Below are 21,162 nucleotides of genomic sequence, written 5' to 3' on the forward strand. Positions count from 1 at the left end.
GAAGCTGGTCACTTTTAGGTCCTCGGCATTGTGTGGATCCCAGATTTCTCCTGTGCTGTGCATGAAGGAAAAAACAGATGGGTTTGGGTGACAATTGCATTGAAAAGGGCTCCAGGGAGGCATGCAGTAAGAAATGTATCACCACAGCATTGTTTAATGACAGCACACACCTGCTGCCGATTCTTCAGCCTCAGCTAGAATGGACTGGCAAACTATCTGAAAAGTAGGACTGAAGTACTGCTAGGAAACACCGTATGCAAAAGATGGGGAGTTTAACTCTTTAAAAGAATTGCACAAGATTTTAATCCCCTCAAAGAACAAGTGACAGAGTGATGGCTACTGTTAATCTCTTCATACTCTCTCTCCTCAGCACCATGCACACTTCCTCCGTACTCTGTGGCCCCCATGCTGATAAAGCACAAAGGCATATGCTACACTGAGACTTCCTGTGAATTACATTGTCATACCTATAACTGGGGCAATTTGTGGGGCATCACTGGGGAAAGCATCACCAAATGGGCCCAGGATAAGCAATATGAAATGCACCATCCATCAATTTTTTTAAGACAAATTTTATTGAAAAACTAACATGTGGAAAAAAGAATTGGATTTATTCTGCTTGAATCTGAAGGGCAGAATTAGGAGTATTAGGTGGGAATTATACAGCAGCAAATTTAGATTTGTTGTCAGGAAAGAAATCCTTAAAATTGCAGCTATCCACAGCTACAATGTGCTGCCTCTGGGGATCGTTGGTTCCCTTTTTCTGGAGGAGCAATTGGAGTCCTTTAAACAGAGGTTGCATGACTCTCTTTAGGGTATATTTATTATTGAGAGGATTTCTTTCATGCTTCATTCGTGAGTTGGATTAAATGGCTACTGAAGCCCCTTCCAACTCACAAATTCTGATTCTGTAACTGGTCCAATTGTGCAGTTTTATAGCCCTTTGGGCATAGTCCCAAATTGCTCTCCAGAATGGTTGGATCAACTCACAACTCTACCAACAGTGCATTAGCATTCTGATTTTTCCACATCCTCTCGAATATGTCATTTTCCTTTTCTGTCTTATTAACCATTCTGATAGTATGAGTGATACTTCAGAGCTGTTTTAATTTGCATTTCTCTAATCAACAGTGATTTAGAGCATTTTTTCATATTTCTATAGATAACTTTGATTTCTTTGTCTGAAAACTGCCTCTTCATACTTTTGTTTTTACCATTTATCAATTGGGGAATGACTTGTATTCTTATAAATTCTAATCAATTCTCAACATATCTGAGAAATGAAACCTTTAGCAGAGATATTTGCTATAAAAACTATTTCCCAGCTTTCTTCTTTCCTTCTAATCTTGGTTGTATTGGTTTTGTTTGTGCAAAGTCTTTTTAATTTAATAAAATTAAAACTGTTCGTTTTGTATCTAGTAATCCTCTCCATCTCTTGTTTGGTCATAAATTCTTCTTTTTTCCATAGATTTGACAGATAAACTATTCCTCACTTTTCTAATTTGCTTATGGCTTCACCCTTCATATTTAAATCATGTATCCATTTTGACCTGATTTTTGTATGTAGCGTAAGATACTGGTCTATACCTAGTTTCTGCCATACTGTTTTCCAGTTTTCCCAGCAGTTTTTATCAAATAGTAAGTTCTTGTCCCAAAAACTGAGGTCTTTGGATTTATGACATAGTAGATTACTGTGATCATTTACTACTGAGTTTTGTGTACCTATTCTATTCTTCTGAACCACCATTTATAGTTTTGATGATGATCACTTTATAATACAGTTTGAGATCTGGCACAGCTAGGGCACATTATTACAGTTTTTTTCATTAATTCCCTTGATATATTTGACCTTTTGTTCACCCAGATGAATTTTGTTATTATTTACCTAGCTCTATAAAATAACTTAGTACGTTGATTGGTATGGCACTGAATAACTAAATCTATTTATATAGAATTGCCATTCTTATCATATTGGCTCAGCCTACTCATGAGCAATTGATATTTTCCCAGCTATTTAGATCTGACTTTATTTGTATGAAAAGTGTTTTAGAACTATGTTCATATACTTTCTGGGTTTGTCTTGGCAGGTAGACTCACAAGTATTATATATTGCCTACCGTACTTTCAAATGGAATTTCTCTTTCTCTTCAATGCTGGATTTTCTTCCTGCTGGATTTTGTTTGGTAATATATAAAAATGAGCATGATTTATGTTGGGGTTTTTTATATCTTGCAACTTTTGCTGAAGTTGTTAATTATTTTCACTAGTTTTTTAGTTGATTGTTTAGAATTCTCTAAGTATACCATCTGCAAAGAATAATTGTTTTATTTCCTCTTTGCCTATTCTAATTCCTTCAATTTCTTTTTCTTCTTTATTATTACAGCTAACGTTTCTAGCACAATATTGAATAATAATGGTGATAATGGGGCATGTTTGCTTCATGCCTGATCTTACTGGGAAGGCTTCTAGCTTATCCCCATTACAGTTAATGCTTGCTGATAGTTTTAGATAATACGTATCATTTTAAGGAAAGCTCTATTTATTGCTATATCCTCTGGTGTTTTTAATATGAATCAGTGTGGTAGCTTTCATTTCCCACCTAGAGAACTTCATAGGATTTAGCTCTGGAAATGCCCTCAATCACATTCAGGTAAGTGAGCCTGAATTCAGACTCAAGTCAATTCCATTCCAATATGTCCCTCTTTCCACTATATTGTACTGTACTACTTCTGGGAAGCCCACACAGACTAGTAATCAGGCCCTAGGTTCACCTAGCTCCTAATTCCAGATCCTTTTGCTGAGGACAGAGAAAAACCCTGTACCCTTAGAAGAAGGTATGACTAAGAAACTTAAGCATGTGTCAATGCACGGACCAGTTCCACAGATATCATGTCTCCCCTTGGGGAGATGCTCCTAAGAGAGCTTGGTTACCTACAGAACGATAACACAGGAGAGGTTTGTTTTTAAGACCTGCAACAGCGTTCAGGCCCTTTCCTGTCTGACCAAATCAAGAGTGAACCTGTGTGCTGTCTTTATCTGTCTTACATTGATGTCATAACTATTTTTTTATGTGTTAACTATGGGCATATAAAATCAGTCTTTCCAGGCTAAAGAGCATGTTGGATCCCAAGTTAAAGCAGATCTAAATTCCATCCAGCTGAGTGAGAATGATTTGAGGTCCTTTTGTGTGCACTATGTAAGCAAAGCAGGGTCAAGGAGGACTGGGAAAGGTCAGAGAGACAGACCTGCTATAAATGTGAATGCAGTTTTGTTTGCACTGTAGAGATCAGGGTTTTTCTAAACCACACTGAAACTCCACCTCTGGACAGCTGAATATAAACTCATCCAAGGGGGGAACAAGTAAAACATTTTTCCCTAAAGGAACAGAGGCATCCCTCCACATCAGTTCATATAAGCTGGTGGTCTTTCTGGATATACCTTTGCTGCCAATCCCAGAATGATGAAAAAAAAAAGGGGATGGGGATGGGGATGTGAGGGAGGAAATAGGGGTCCATTGTTTTTCTAACTCAAGTGATTTTCACTGAATCTGACCCCTTCTAACATGATCAAAACCACCTTGGGGTAGCACAAAAACATGGGACTAGGTGGTCACTGAAAACCAACAGACATTGCCCTTTCTTTGGCCTTCTCAACAAGCTAACACCTAGGATTTACATTGTCAGTAATTGCTTTTTCAAAAGAAAGCTAAAGTAATCTCTGAATTCAAGCCTTCCTCTTGCCTGGCTCTACCACTCTGGTCTGTTGGCTAATCCTAGGGCTGGGCTTCTGCAAGCCTCTCAACCTGAAAATTAAAAGAAAGAGGAACACTCAATGAAGGGGGACAAGCATGATGTGCACAATTTAGTTCCTCTGCCACTTTATTTTTTCTTTTTTTAAAAAACCCTAAATGAACAGGAGTACCACTATTCCCAAATATCAGAGAAAGAGGTGCACTGAACTGGAGTAGGCACACAGGAGAATTAACAAAATAAAGCAAGCTGGTTTTGGTCACTCATAAGGGGAGACAGACATTTTCCAAGATAATGTAGTCTAGGTAGGGAGGGGAAATAGGGGCAGGCACAGAGTAGGGAGGAAGGAAAGAAGGGAGGAGAAAATTGTCTTTAACACAAAGGGCAGGAAACAGTGCCGAACAGTGAGACAGATGATTGAAACAGGACAGCCTGCTCCACCATCACCTTGCATTGCATGGCTAGCCTGGTTTAACCTCAGAGTTTTACATAATCAACCAGCAAAATCCACTTCTTTTCCTTCTGATTGCTAAAAGTGAATTTCTGAAAGAACAAATGAAAGACATTAGTAAATTTGACAAACTTTTGACCCAGAGGTCAAACTAAAATTGATATTCTCTCTCCCTCTCATTTCTTTCTTTCTCTCTTTTTTTGTTAGACTGATTATTTTATCAGTAAAATGAATTTCTGGAATGGAAATGCCCTCAACTGATCCAGATTAGAAACTCATTGGTTGTTTAAGTCCTAAGTAAATCAACTAGGGCACCTGAGGGTCTCTAACCCCCCATCTTCAACACCATCAACAGTGAGAAGTGTAAAGGAGGAAAAAAAATCATAAAACTTCAAAGAAGGAACAACTACATTTTTCTTTTCATAGATGGGAAGACTAAGGACCAATGATCTGCCAAGTCTCAGGATGTCTATGACCAAACTGAGTGGAATTAGTGTCCAAGTCCCTTGACTCAACTGGTGTTCTTCTTAAATCATCCTACAAAGCAGGCAAGATTTGACAAAGAATAGAAATGAAAAGAAGCTAGACTAGGCAGTATAGATAGCCACAACAATGTAAATGAAACAGACAATAAAATGAAGCCAAACTCTATATATTATAATAAGCAACCATATATTAAGAAATGACTGTCAAGTAAAAATGATTGGCATCAATGAATCAGCAGCATTATCAAAGATTATGTGTAGGTCAGAGGCTACCAACTCAAATAAAAATCAGAGACTTCTCAAGGTAGAAGCAAAGCAGCAAGATTTTATTACAATCTCACAAGAAAGGGCATCTGCTCTCTGATAAGTAATCAGAAGAGTGAAGCAATCACAGAAAGCAAAAATAGAGATTATATAGCCCTAATGAAGATCCCACCCCCACCCCCACTGGCCTTTTTCTCCCATTGGCTGGGTGGCAGGCTCACAGTCTAAACACGACAGTCTACCCTGTGAATAACCAATAGGCGTTATGTTGCTGTAGATGCTGATGTGGCAACCCAAGGGGGGGTTGTGTTATGCTGGTATGGCAACCCAAGGAGGCAACAGAGGGTTGTGACAGCAATCCAAGGGGAGTTGTGTTATGTTGATGTGGCATATGATTTCTGAGAAACTGAAACTTAGGCCTAACCATCTACTAAAAAAGCCTTTTGTTAAGCTCTGAGAAGTCTTCACTAACTTCATTCCATTCAATTACTTCAAAGCTGCTAGGCAGCTGGTTAGTTAGCACAGTGGGTAGAGAGCTAAAACTGGAGTCAGGAAGGCCAAAATTCAAATCTAGCCTCAGTGACTCACTATAGCTGCGTGACCCTGGACAAAGTCACCCAACTTCTGTCTGCCTCAGTTCCCACAACTGTAAGATGGGGATAAAAATTGTACTTGCCTCACAGAGTTGTTATTAGGATCAAATGAGATAAATCAATGAAGTGCTTAGCACAGAACCTGACACACAGTAGATGAGTGATAGATGTTTATTCTTTTCCTTTCTTCAAAATAGGCATGGCATTAAGAAAGTTCCAATGTGCTAGTTACCTAATATGTTTTCCCTGCCATGTAACTTTATGCTTTAACCATATTATACTAAAAATCCCTTAAGAAAGTCTTAAAAGTCTGATCTAAACACTTCGGATTTCAGAAAAACTGATAAGAAAAGTATTTTTCAACCAGGAAGAGGATAAGGTCTTTCCATGTTCCCTCAAATCATATCAACAATTCTATGTATGAATAAGTCTAGCCCTGCTTGGGTTATTCTAATTGGATTCATTATTTTTAACCTCGTGGTATTCCATCCTAAGGCTCATAAAATATCAGCCATGACTCACTCCTTTGATTTGATCTTAATAATACACATCCTGAACAACAGAACACCCTCCCCCACCCTTTATTTTTAAAAGTTCTGTTATTTGCAAATGTGAAAATAAACTAATCAATCCCTTACACAAACTCCACAGGCAAACTAATCAATTCTGTCTACAAACTCTCCATGTAAAATCTAATCATGTTCTCTTATATAACCCAGTGGGAAACTGGCATCTAAAGTTACTTCCCTTGCATTCCCCAAATATATCAAAGAAGATAGGGTTGATGGAGCCAGATTTTGAAGGTAAGGTAGGAGGAAAGGAAGAGAGCAGAAACACCCTGAATGAGATAGCAGCTACCTGCCTTTAATGGGAAAGAAAAGGATATCTTTAAGATTAATACCTCTTTCAAAGCTTTATTAAAACCAGGAATGATCAGGGTAATTATCCCTTAGATGATTTACATCATGTGGGTTTCCTATTGGCTAACATGCCTCTGGATCTATTTCTTGGCGCCAAGCAGAGGGCCAACAGGGTCTATTTCAGCTCAGATGCTGAGAAACCAAGAACCACACAACAATCAGCTCTCGGCAAATTGGTGATTAACATGATCGCTAGACAGGTTTGTAAGAGCATAATGTTATTAATTAAATAGCAGTTTATTTAATCAAGATAGCAAAAGTAATTTGCCAGGATAAATATTTTATTAATATACCTATCAATAATACAAAAGTAAAAGCAGAAATTTCAATTAATTTGTTTGTAATAATATTAAGGTTATGGCTAGGAAAAATCTCTTTGAGGACCTGCAGACAGCTGGATTTAAGACTTACACTATGGTGTGTCTTTGCTTTATTTTCAGCTATTACTATACATTTCACATGCATGGTCAAAATGCTTAGTGCATCATCTTTCAAGACAACAATAGTGTCCATTAATGAACTACTGTACTTGACAGTGGAATTTTAAGAGCTTCTTTCATTCCATATTGCTCCATTTTTCTTATAAGGGAAATTTCCATATTAAATTTGTAGGAAAGTGTTCACATGAGGGAGGACAGAGGAGAGAGAAGAACTGTCTGATGTCACTGGGATTAAAAAAAGCTACAATTTCCCTCCTGTCTATCAAAAAGTCCCTGTTCATACTATATATTATGGCAAAGAAGAAATAAATAAATTCCCTAACTCCTCCCAGGCTGAACAATGAGTCATTTTTAAAAAGTTACTTATTCAATAAATGCTTTTTGAGCATCTACTTCCTAAGCACTATACTAGGCTCTAAAGATATAAAGCTAAAATGGAAATGCCCCTGCCCTCAGTGTGCTCACATCTTATGATGAGAGATAATCTGTCAATAAATAAGCATATATGTGTATTGTTTTATAAATATACACATGTATTGTGTGTGCATGTGTGTGTTTGTATAGTTATACCTGTCAAGCTAGTATAAGTATGTACAAAATAAATACAAAATATGTTTTAGGGGAGAGAGAAAACAGTAGGGTGGAGGCTAGGAAAACTTTAATGTAGAAGGTGTTACTTTAAGTGGAATGTTGATGAAAATGAGGGATTCTAAGGGACCAGATGAGATGAGATTTCATTCCAGGTATGAGACCCATGCAAAGACCCAAACACAGAGAATGTCCTATCATGATGAAGGAACACAAGAAAGTCAGTCTGGCTTCACTAAAGAATGAGCAAAGAGGAGGGAACTATAAGATTAAGAAGGTAGGTTCAGGACAGATTTTGAAGAGCTTTAAAAGTCAAACGGAAATTATTTTTATTATTATTTTTTTAAATCTAGAAGTCATAGGAAGCTTCTAGAGTTTATTGAGTTTAGGAGTTATGTAGTTAGAAATGTACTTTTAAAAAACTAGTTTGGTAACTCTATGGAGTATGAATTGCCAAGGGGAAATACTTGAGGCAGTTGTGCATTTTTGGATTAGTCTATAGCTTTCATATGGTAGTGCAAGTAAATGAAAAGAATTCTATTTGTGTGTGTGTGTAAGCAAACCTCTTGAAAAAGTATCCAATTGAGCCTCTTCTTTCTATATGCCAGTGTATGCCTGTTGTCTTATTCCCAGACAGTCCTACCAATTTCCTTTTTCACCCAGAATGCATATTCTCCTTCCAAAGATCTGTGATGTCACTAGCATGGTGCAGAATACATCCCTCTGATTCACACCTTAACAAACTGTTTTCAAAAATTTCCATGGCCAAAAAAACATGTGTATGTGTGTGTGTGTGTGTGTGTGTGTGTGTGTGTGTGTGTGTGTGTGTGTATAATGCCTCATGGTAAACTTTTTGAAAAAAACTTTCAAAATTAGATTGACATTGATGTGTTGAAAATCATCCAGGGCAGAACAACCAGGGCCTTAAGTCCATGTCATGTGAGGATCAACTGGAGTGATGCTAGATGGCCTCTAGAAGACAAGACTTAAAGTGGATGTGATTTTACTTGTTGTGGCAGTGGTTGTTCAGTCATTCCAGTCATGTCTGACACTTAATGACCCAATTTGGATTTTTCTTGGCAAAGATACTGGAGTGGTTTGCCAGTTCCTTCACCAGCTCATTTTACAGACAAGGAACTGAGGCAAATGGGGTGAAGTGATTTGCCCAGGGTCCTGTGATGCCAATGCAGTGCTCATAGCAATCACTATGAATATGCATGCACATTTCCAGGATAAATTCGCAAAATATAAATAACTCTCTTCTTCAGAGACAAAACCAACATATTTATTCAGATGCCAGAAAGCCAAATCCATCATGGTAACAAAGAAGTTTTTACATACCACCAATCTAGGGAGCACCAAGCCTTTCCTTGGTTAGGCTTCCCCACAAACAAACTTCCTTAGGCAAAATTCCTCCCTCTCTCACTAATGCTAGATGCTCTGCCTCAGCTCTGCCTCACCCTCTCTTTCTGCTCCACTCTTCCTGTTCCACCTGCTCAGCAAGCCCCTCCCATCATGTATGTGACTCAGGCTCCATCATAGCAGTCGACTGGGCCCAGGTTCAAAGCAGGTCACATAGGCCTATTAATGGGCAGGAAAGATCTTCCCATTCCATTAACATTACAGGTCACAAAGTTAGTCAGTGTCTGAGGTCAAACTTGAATGGCAAGTCTTTCTAATTCTAGACCCAGCACCACTAGCAGCCCATGGAATATGGTAGCTTTCTTCAAGTACTTAAAGGGTAGTAAAGTAGAAGAACAATTTAATTTGACCCCAGCAGGAATAACTAAGAGCACTTGGGTAAAAGTTACACAGGAGCAAATTGACTAAGGATTGGAAGCATCCAAAAGAGGAATAGGTGCCTTTGGAGGTAATGGTTTCCCTCTAATTAGATTTCTTCATACAAAAGCTAGAGGTAGGGATTCTCTTGAAGGGTAGGGATCAGACAGGATGAATACCCAATGTGGTATTCCAAGTTTAAAGTTCCATGATTCTATGATTCTGTTCTTGAATAATAGTGAGTAGTCAAAGCATTTCTAGTTTGGTAGAACATGTCAAATTTTGTGTTCCACTGGCTTTAAGCAATCAAGGTTAACTTCAGTCATGAAGATACTTTGAGGGAGGATGTTAGTGAAGAAGCAGTCATTCATAATTCCAGTGTTCTGCTCATTAGAGTCTATCCCACCCCAGATAGAATCAGGGCTTCCACATCACTTGCATTTAGAAGTTATAGGGAAAAAAACAGGGTAGCAATCCTGAGCTCAGACAAAGCAAAAGCAAAAATACATCTGATTAAAAGAGATAAGAAAGGATACTACATCATGTTAAAAGGTATCATAGATAAAATTGTGTATACCCTTTGACCCAGCACTTCTAGACTAGGTCTAGGTCTGTATCCCAAAGAGATCATAAAAACAGGAAAAGGACCCACATGTGCAAAATATTTATAGCAACTCTTTCTGTGGTGGCAAAGAATTGGAATTGAGGGGATGTCCATCAATTGAGGAATGACTGAACAAGTTGTGGTATATGAATGTAATGAAAAACTATTATGCTATAAGAAATGATGAGCAGGCAGACCAGAAAAAACCAGGAAAGACTCATATGAACTGATACAGAGTGAAATGAGCAGAACCCAGAGAACACTGTACACAGTTAAAGCCACATTATGTGATAACTGACCTTGATAGATTTAGCTCTTTTCAGCAGTGCAAGGATCCAAGACATCTCCAAAAGACTCATGATAGAACATCCAGACAAAGAACTTTGAAGTCTGAATGCAGATGAAAGCGTACTATTTGCTCTCCTTTTCTTTGTTGTTTTACTTTCCTTCTTCTTTCTTGTGGTTCCTCCCATTAGTTCTAATTCTTCTTTACATCATGACTAATGTGAAAATATGTTTAATATGAATGTATAAGTGGAACCTATATCAGCTTGTACACTGTCTTGGGGAGAGGGGAGGAAAGGGTGGGAGAAAAAATTCAACACTCAAAATCTTACGGAAGTGAATGTTAAAAACTAAAAATAAATTAATTATTTATTTTAAAAAGTTAAAGGTCAAGTTCACCTGAATAGTGAATTCTTCCTTATCAGAGACCTCCAAGTTAAAGGATGGATGACCATTTTTCAGGCAGGTTGTAAAGGAGATTTGTATTCAGATATATTTATGCTGGATGACCTCTGGGGTCCCTTACAACTCTGAAATTCTGTGATTCTCTGAGTCAGCTTCTTTGTACTGATATATGATGCAAATATATTGGCACAGCCACTTCCAGGTTCCATCTCTGGGGACCCCTACATCAACCCCTCTGTTTTTCTTCCCCAATATTCCTCCAAATGCAATGCAGGACTACACATCATATCCCTAAGAATCTAATCCTACAATATTGATTGCACTTGGTAGTCTTGCTGAAGAAATGTTCAGATTGAAAGGAGTTCATTTGCATGCTGCATGGTCTCTGCAACTTGCTAGAAGTCAGTAATGTAGTTAATGTGGGAATTCTTCATTTGCATACCTTTGCTTGTCATTTACTTATGATGAGACAGCCAAGAAAACAGAATAAAAATTCATCTTACTGGGGCACTAAAACTGCTCTCCTTAGCAGAAAGGTGAAGGAGAGAGGGCTATATTTTACTTGAAGATTATATTATACTAGAACTATAGAAAATTAATAGACTTCCTAGAACCAAGGTACTAACAAGACCTTGGACTCACAATTGAAAAGGTCCCTAGCATAGAGCCAAAACATTTGGTGTATCTTCACTTCCCTCCCACCAAAACTGAGATGAAAAACACATCATGTGACTGCAGTTGTGATAAATCGTCCCTCAGCACTCCTGCTTATAGTACAAGATCAGTACAAGGGGCATGCTTAGAATTCTCATGGTGATTTCAGAGTTCTCCTGACATTCTAAATGAACATCCTTCAGTCTGAACTTGGTGCAGAGGAGAAAATCAAGTTACCAACAAAGCAACTGTACAGTAGTTATCCAATATGTAGAATGGCTCTCTTTCTCCCATTCTAAGTTAAGTATTACTTAATCCTTAATTCTAAATCTATACTAGCAAGGCAGCAAAATTAGTCCAAGATTTGTTTCGAATGTAAGCTTTCATCCGGCTTTAGGAATAATAACAAATAGCTAACATTTATGTAACACCTTCTAACATTTACTAATTGCTTTACACGTTATCTCAGATTTAAGATCATAATATGTGACAATTTGTCTTTATAGAATATTAGCTTTTTTGAGGGCAAATGAAGATTTCACTTCTGTCTATGTATTTCCAGTGCCTAGCAAAATGCCTAACACCACAGAGACCTTAAAAAATGCTTGCTGATTGATTTAAACCTCACTACAACCTTTCAAGGCTGAGGCTACAAATATCTTCCTTTTTATAAATGAAAAAACATGATAAGAAGGGTTAAATGATTTGCTCAGGGTCACAAAACCATTAAATGCCACATGCAAGAATCAAACCCAGATTCCTGAATTCATCAGTGTTCCTCCCCTCCTATATCCAAAGGATCATCAAGTAAGGTCAATTCTACTTCCACAACACCTCTTACATCTTTTTCCACACTCACATGATCAGCACCCTAATTTGAACCCTCATTACCTCTCACCCAGATTGTAACAATAGTCTCTCAATCTTCACTAAGCTTAGTTTTATCCCTTGCAGAGATATCTCTACAGCATAGAACTGATTATGTCACCTCTCTCCCCTCTCCAAAGCCACCCTTGGCTCCCTACTGCCTTTTAGAAAGTTATAGGATCATCATGTCATATATCTACTCAAAAGTCATAAAATACAATCTTCTGTGCTGAACATTTAAAGCCCTTCACAATCCAACTCCCACCAAACTTTCCTGGTATATATCACTAGTGATTTTCCTTTGAGGTAGAGAGACAAGCATTTCACTGAGTGAGAAGAAAATTCTTAAAGAAAGTCTCAGAAGAGAGATTTACTTCCCTCTTCTCTTCCATCCCCCCTAGCTCTCCCCCATCCCCAATCTCCCCACCACACACACACACACACACACACACACACCACTAGCTGTTGAGCCTGCCTTGCTCCTTAGCCCCACCTATTCCCTATGCATATCATCCATCTTTGTTCAGTCAAGTTGTGGTACTTGCTGTTCAAGCTTTTCCTTATGCCCTAAATGCAGTCCCTGCTCAATCTGCTTTTAAGAATTCTTAGCTTTCTCTGGAGATTAGCTCAAGTTCCTTCCTGATCCTCCGAGCTTCCAGGGCTTTCTCCGTCAAATGACTTTATATTTGCTATGTGTACGTTTTGTATCTATTTATGTTTACATAGGATTATAGGGCCATAGGGTTAGATTTGAAAGATGCCTTGAAGATCATTAACTCCAGCCCCCTCAATTTATGAATGAAAAGACACCACTTCCCGAAAATGAATGTAAACCTGAGAGTAAGGATTATTTTGTTTTGTTTTCATTTTTGTCGCTTCATCATCTAGAACCAGTCATAGCATGTTGTACTCAGTTAATAAATGCCTGCTGATTGATCCTCACAACAACCCTGTGAGATAAATAGTACATTTCCTTCAACGGTTAATTTCAAAATAAATATTCTGAAAAGTCGAATCATTCACAATTTAGTAACCATAGTCTCAGGTTTCAGTTAAATACCTAGGAGTCTGTTCAGGATATACCTGAGTAACTTTCTTTAATCCTATTAACACTAATGGGAATTGAATATGCATTTCAAGATGATAGCTGTTAGTTAAAAATACAAGAAGGCTTCTATTATCAAATGGTAGTAGTTATTTCAGGGCATCCTTTATCTGCTAATTGCACAAGCTGTAATTGAGATTCTTGCTTTACACAAATTTAGTACAGCTTTCTGACATGCATTGTTCTGTTTTCTCTTCTGCAGTTGATTGGCTTTGTGTATGCCTGTTATGTGATCAGTGTTTTCATGGAGGAAGAAGACAGCTGTAAGTACCGAATACACTCAGATCTCTGCAGCTACCAGAAGTGAGGCTCTTTCCTAGAGCTAACTGTTTACTGAGCTACTAAATTGCTCATCCTCAATCCTTTGGATTAAAAAGGATCCAAATCAGGATCAATAATGTGCTGATGCAAAGCTGGCTAAGCAAAGTTTACACCACATTATGTTGAATAATGCTGGTTGATTAATCCATTCAAATAACTGCACTGAGTGCCTGTTAGGTGCAAGGTATTGGGGTAGGCACTGAATAGCTCCCGCTAATTAATGATCAAGATTTTAAAAAGAGATGGAAAACTACCTTCTCCTTGGTAATCTATAAATAATGGGAAATGGGGAGTTTGATCATTCCCAGTTGTTGGTGCCACCACCAAATAATTTTGTATGTATCCCGTATTTACTGACATGCAAACATGCATCTGGGCAGCTGGTGATACAGTAGATATAGCACCAGACCTGAAGTCAGGAAAACTCATCTTTCTGAGTTTAAATCCTGCCTCAGACACTAGCTATGTGACCCTGAGCAATTCATTTAACCCTGTTTGCCTCAGTGTCCTCATCTGTAAAATGAGCTGGAGAAGGAAATGACAAACAACTCTAGTATCTTTGCTAAGAAAACTTTTGGGGTCACAAAGAGTTAAACACAACTGAAAATGATCCAACAACAAACCTATATCCACAAAGAATTTAAGTCCTTTAAAAGTGAGGACTATCTCATTTTGTATTTACATCACTAGAATGGTGGTTTGTACATAGTAAGCATTATTAGCTGTAAGCAGAGGGATGCAGAAAGGGAATGGATACTTGTTACAATGAATACACCTTGAAAAGTCACTGTTAATAGGTTGTCTGGAGAGATCTGAGGGCCAAGAAGAAAGTAACAGCAATGAAATACAACTTAAAACCAGAGATGGAAAAGAAGGGGGGGAACTCCAAAGAGCTTTGGAAATCAAAGCCAATGCCAAAAAGAGAACAAGTATAAAAATGCTTCACAGCAAATTGTGAGCTAGCTACCAGAATAAGAAGCAAAGATAACTTAGAACTATGGAGATAGAGACGTGCTAATAGACAAAGATTCATTCTCTTCTAATTGAACATGCTTTTAGGACCTTACCAGAACCATACAAATTATGCTTGAGTAAAATCGTACCCAAACCACATCAAATAGGCAATTGATAGCCTTAAAAGTCAGGGAAAACAAGTAAATAACCCAAGTAGTTAATTCTTTTGTAGAGTTTGGTTTTGAAATTGATTCTATCAAAGCCAGTATGAGTGTCTTTTTTTTTTTTATCTGTGGCCCAAATAGAGGTTGGGGTTTTCTTTAATCCCTGGACACTTGCCACCATTTCACAGATATAGAGCCAGAAGAAACCTTAAAGATTTTCAAGTCTAGCCCTTCATTTTACAGGTGTAAAAACTGAGCCCCAAAGAGGTTAAATAACTTGTACAGGATCACACAGATACTAAGTGGCAGACTTCTTTGACCCCAAGAGTGTTCTGCTGCACTATGTTGCCTCCATCAGTTGTATCTGGTACTAGAAGAAGGATGCAAAAAAAGAGGAATAGGTTCCTCTCACCACCAACATATCATAAAAACCTATTAAATCAATGGTGGCTTCCCCAAGTTGGGGTATCTAAAGAGACACTGATGAAGTGAAATTGGGCTTATCCTGAGATGGACTTGGAGAAAATATACGTAGTTGGCTCCAAAAATGTATTATATGTTAGAACTGTCCCCAGTTACCACAAACAAACTCTTACGGTGCAGTCTAGATGGGATACCAGGCAATTTATTACAGTTCAATATTTATTTTTATTCAAATAACTAGATATTTCAGAGAGTTGGAGAAAACACAATTTATCAACACAAACAGGTATTACCTTCTGGTGATTCATGTTATCGAGATGCAGGCTCAGTTTTCTTGGTAAATATTTCATAAATGTTTGAAGAGTGCCCTCTGTTCATGGATACATTTGAAAACAGTTCTGCTGTTCACTTGTGAGTAGTATATAATTTTGGCTTACCATCAGGTTGGCTCATATTGAAGGTGTTGCTTAGGGTCTGCCACTATCATCGAAAATTTCCTGCCCCCTGTAAGACACAAAACATTGCTTTCCTTTAAAAAATTGGGAATAGGGTGATGAGAGGGAGATATATAGGAATTTATTCTTTAGCCATAGGGCCTTCTATATGAAGCTAGGGGATTATATAGAAACTACACCAAATAATCAAAAGGAAGGAAAATTTGCTTAATTGAAATGATTTGTTTGATAGTCTGGTCATTTTTGTTCTCGTATAAGTATGTTATATTTTTATATATTATATATAGTGTTGTATAAGTATATCATATACTTATATAAGTATAGCATAGTCTAATATAAGCTTAAGTATACTATACATTTATATAAGTATGTTCTGGTAGTCTTTCATTAAAATTTTGATGAATCACGTTTAAAGTTAGCTTTTAACACTGTTGTAATATATATGCATATGTCATGTATATGTATATATACCAGATTCCACAGTTTAATTGTTTTTGAGACATTCTCTCCATGTCCCTCTCTCGTTCTCCATTTATAGCAGGCTTATTGAGTGCTCTTGCCAAGTATTCTTCTTTATATTCTTATGTAATCTCTATGATTCTAGGTGATGAAGTAGCGCAGTGCATAGAGTGATAAGCCTGGAGTCAGGAAGACGTGAGTTCAAATGTGACCTCACATACTTACAAGCTATGTGACTTTGGACACATCACTTAATTTCTGTCTACCTGTGTCCTCAGCTGCAAAAATAGAGATAATTAGCAACTACCTCACAGACCTGTTGTAAGAATCAAGTGAGATAATATTTATAAAGTGCTTACCACAGTGTATAGCATAAATTAAGCACTCTATTCAGGCTTATTCCGTCCCCCTCTTCATTTACATGGGTCATCCTCTCTCTTAAGCGCTTTTTACCAAATAATGCCAAAGCATGTTTAATCATTTAGAATATCTCATTTCAGTGCTTTTTATAAATAATACTTTTTGGTTTGAAAAAAAAAGCTCCATCCACTGAAAATTTTTCTATAAATTTATCAGAAGAATGAATATATTTTCCCACTAATTTGTTTATTCTTTTTCAAATAACTGGAGATCATTTTAAGGTTTAAGTTTTCCAGACTTAACAAGCATTGACTAAGTGTCTTACATGTTACTAAAACAGGAATCACTTCCAAAGGTATTTTAATGAATAAAAATATTAGAAACTAAGGTTATCTCATCTAGCTGTAGTCATCTGAGTACCTTCTCATACATCTCTCTCATTTTCTGTTTTTGTTTAGTGTGTGTTGTGTATATGTGTGTGTTTAGAGGGTAGGGAAGGGAAGTAAATCAATAGGCATTAGACTTTCCCTAAGGGCATCAACTATCTCATGCTATTACGATCAACTTCACAAGTTGTTCCATGTACCTACAACTCAACAGTTTCCTTCCTACTCAGTACTCCTTAAGAATTTTGGGCTGGAAAACCATCTTATCTAATCCCCTTATTTTAAAGCAAATTCATCTTTGTCGTTGTTGAGTTGTTTTTCAGTCATATTCAACTCATTGTGACCCCATTTGGGATTTTCTTGTCAAAGATACTGGTGTGGTTTGCCATTTCCTTCTCCAGCTCATTTTATAAATGAGAAACTGAGGCAAACAGGCTTAAGTGACTTGCCCAGGGTCACACAGCTAGTCAACGTCTAAGACCAGATCTTCCTGAATCTAGGCTGAACACTGTAACCACTATGCCACTTAGATGCCTTTCAAGCTACATAGCTGCAGCTAGCTATTCTCAAAATATGGCTTGGGAACTCTGGAAGGTCCCTAACATCCTTTCAGGTGATTCATGTGGTCAAAACTATTTTCATAATAATACCAAAATACTTTCATTTCTAATACAGTAAATATTGATAAGTAAAAAACCACATTTAAAGAAACCTCCTTGGTGTCTTCAATAATTTTAAGAGTTTCATGGGTCCTAAGACCAAAAAGTTTGAGATTGCTATTTTAGAGGGAAGAGGTAAAGCTATTTGCACAAGGTGATTTAGGTAAACTAAGAATTTAAATCAAGATCTTCCAACCCCAAGTCAAGAAGTGCTTAGAGCCCTTCCCTTTCTTCTAAGGGCCAAATACCCATCCTAGAATATACTATACTGGCATGCCCAAGGCACCCTTGGCTCATGCTCTATGTATACCCATGTCGCAATTTCATTACTTTTTCTTCTATCTTGTTACCTGTCCTTCCTACTATTTAGTTTTTTTTAAAGCACTATTTTGAAAAATGTAGCTAGAAATTAAAAATCCTAAAAGTAGTATGTGAGACCTTAGTTTGGATGAATACCTTCATAATGTACACCTCTTAAAATGAGAATTTCTCTACAGACATTATTTGTGATTCCTTTGGGAACAGAATTTTCCAGTACTCTCTGCTCCTGCCTCTTTATCTGTCTCCACCTTTGTCACCAGCCTTTCCTTCGCTGTTCAAAATTCAAGTTGAGCTTTGTAGATACCACTGTAACTACCATGATGCCATTGTTTTGGCGTTATTCCATTCCTGGAATATTTCATGAGATAAAGCCTAGTCATTCTTCTGCCTTCCCCTGGAGGAAAGAAATACAACTGGATGGCATTTTCCTTGAGATTTATAATAGTGCAAAAGGAACAGTGAAATAGAAAACCAATTCTGAATCCATAAGCCTTTTTTCAGGTCTTTCATCAGCTTTCTTTTGGGGTAATAATATGTGACTATGCAGAATATATTGATGCTGAAAAAGTGGGGGATTTCTACTAACTTTGATAGCTTCCATTGTCATAAGGTCCTCTAAGAGGTGCAGTGAATGTAATGCAGGGCCTAGAGACAGGAAGACTCATCTTTGTGATGACTCTCATCAAATCTGCTCTCAGATGCTTGCTAGCTGTGTGACTCTGGCCAAGTCACTCAACACTGCTTGTCTCAGTTCCTCTTCTATAAAATGAGCTGCAGAAGGAAATGGCAAAACACTCCAACATCTTAGCCAAGAGAACCCCAAACAGGGTCATGAAAAGACAGACATGATAATAATAACAAATCTAGGTGGCATAATGGATAGAATGTTGGACTTAAAGTCAGGGAAACCTGTCTTTACATCCTGCCTCAGACATCTCTTTGCTGGGTGATCCTGGGTGATCAATCAAATCATTGAACTTCTCTGAGCATCTGTATGGATTCCATAGCTTCTAAGAACCCTTCCACCTTTTCATCTATGATCCTGTACTAAGTCATCAGCAATAATATCAACCTATAATAAGCTCTTAGGGCAGCTAGGTGGCATGCTGGGTAGAATATAGGGCCTGAACACAGGAAGACTCCTTTTTTGTGAGTTCACATCCAGCCTCAGATACATACTAGCTGTGTGACCCTGCACAATTCACTGTTTGCCTCAGTTCTTTATCTGTAAAATTGACTGGAGAAGGAAATGGCAAACCACTCCAGTATTTTTGCCACAAAAACCTCAAATGGGTTCATGAAGAGTCAGTTGGACATGATTGCAATGACTGAACAACAAACAGAAATACCTGATCTAACTAATGGACTAGACTGCATACTTACTTGGTACTGAAGCCTCTGTTGCTATGTACTTTATTGGGATATTTATTATTTCTGCAGTCTCTTAAGCTTCTTGGCATCAGCTGAATGTATCAGTGATGTAGTACCATCACTCTAAATAATATTTAGAAGCAGAAATCTTGGAGTGATCCAAACAAAATAAATTTGTCCAAGAAAAACATGAAATGATCCAACACTGGAGAAGAGATGACAGAGAAGAACAGAAACTAATACCTTTTCACTCAATGCTTTTCAGGCTAAAGGAAATGGAAATGAAAAGTGGAAACCCAAAGTGCATTTTTATAATTAAACTATTCAAGTGCCTTCAGAAGGCAGATGTGGGCAAAAAGAGACTCTCACAATCAATAACAGTAACCTCATAGACTAGCACAATCTGGGCCAACTATTAGCTTTTAAGCAGAATAATTTTAAGCTGTCTTTAACAAATGAAGAAGATATTCCTGACCTGCACCTGTGCTTTGAGTCATTTTTTCCAGTATGTAAGCATAAACCTAAAATAATTACATAGGTGGCTTTCCTGTTTCCTCTAAGTATTCTGAGGTCCCTTCTCCATGTTTCTGGAAATCCCAACCTGTATGGTAATATCCAATGGGATATAATGTCATAGTGTTTTGGCAGAGGAAACATCCTGAGTCATTATGATTCAGACTCTAATGAAACAGATTGCATGAATGAAAGCACTGCATTATTCCATATGCATAAGCCTTGTTCTTAGAAAGAAACCTGTCAGATGGGCTTAAAAGTTAATAACAGCCACTCGATCACCAGTTATGCATTGCTTAAGTGGATCTATGGGACTAACATTATAGCTCATGGACACTTTCTGAAGGGTAACGAATGTCTGAGGAAACAGGTAGTTCCCAGATGGTTCTTCCCTTTTTCCTTACCATTTCTCTTCCCATAGTTAACTGTTACTTATAAAGAAGATGATTGCAGGTCAATGCACTGAAAAGAAAGGCATGGAAAAGGCACATTACTGGAACGGGGTTAATGCTTTGGATTGTTCATTGTAATGAAAAAGTCTATTTTTATCCTCTCCTTTCATTTTTTTCTTCATTTCTTCTTTTGTAGCTCTATCAATCTGTACAAAGTGCTTTTGAGAGACAAGATAATGTGAAGTCTGTAGTCATAAAAACCTGTCACTATCTTGTTTGTGAATCATCTGCTCTTAGAAATCAACTCTGGAGCTTGTTACCAACTTGTCAGACTTACTGAAAAGACTGTTTTTAATAAAGAAGAGTATGGAGGAGAGGCAAGATATAATGGGAGGGGAAAATTACTAACTTTTATTAGTGTAAGACTCCTTCAGTCGATCAATTGCTAACATTACTCTTTCTGGTATTAGATGGCAAATGTAACTTCTCCACGAGTTCATGAATGTCTGAGATTGCATATCCTGTACAGAGTGTGGGAAGTACATGGAATTCCAATAACTGAGTCTTGTCTGAGGCACAGTCCAGCATTTTAAATTATCAAGACAACAATAGTAATAAAAATAATGGCTAGCATTTATAGAGAGCCTACTATGTGCCAGGCATTGTGTTAAATACTTTACAAATATTATCTCATTAGATCCCCACAATAATGCTAAAAGGCAAGTGCTTTATTATTCCCATTTTACACTTGAGGAACCTGAGGCAGAAAAAATGAATTAACTTACCTAGGGTCCCACAGCTAGTAAGTGTGTGAGGCAGGATTTGAACTCAGATCTTTCTGACCTTTGAGTCCAGCACTCTATACCCTGAGCCCTCTAGATGCTCAATAGTCCTTCATGTAGCTATATAGAATACCACTCAGCTGCCAAGGTGATCTGTCAGTGAGCTCCTATGACTTCCTATTACCTTCACAATTACTTTCACCAAATAGAAAGTCTTCTATTTGGCATTCAAAACTCCTCATAATTTGGCTCCTTCCTCTCTTTCCAGTCTTCTTGTATCTTACTACCCTTCACACATTCAGTGATTCAGTCATAATGACCTCCCCTTGCTGCTTCTCAGACATGACATTTTATCTTCCACCTCCATGTTTTTTTCACTTACTGTCTCTGTAGCATTTTAGTCCCTTACCTTG

General features: G+C 37.6%; 1 protein-coding gene across 1 annotated transcript in view; it reads left to right on the forward strand.

The window, feature by feature from the left end:
- NKAIN3 (sodium/potassium transporting ATPase interacting 3) overlaps positions 1 to 21,162 on the forward strand; it is an 838,213-nt gene that overhangs the window by 764,165 nt on the left and 52,886 nt on the right. Inside the window, exon 5 of the mRNA XM_072604673.1 lies at positions 13,392 to 13,452. Within this exon, the coding sequence (XP_072460774.1) occupies positions 13,392 to 13,452 (61 nt within the window). The remainder of the gene's footprint in view (positions 1 to 13,391; positions 13,453 to 21,162) is intronic.

The sequence above is a fragment of the Notamacropus eugenii genome, chromosome 4 (genome assembly GCF_028372415.1).
Source record: "Notamacropus eugenii isolate mMacEug1 chromosome 4, mMacEug1.pri_v2, whole genome shotgun sequence".
Classification (NCBI taxonomy): domain Eukaryota; kingdom Metazoa; phylum Chordata; class Mammalia; order Diprotodontia; family Macropodidae; genus Notamacropus; species Notamacropus eugenii.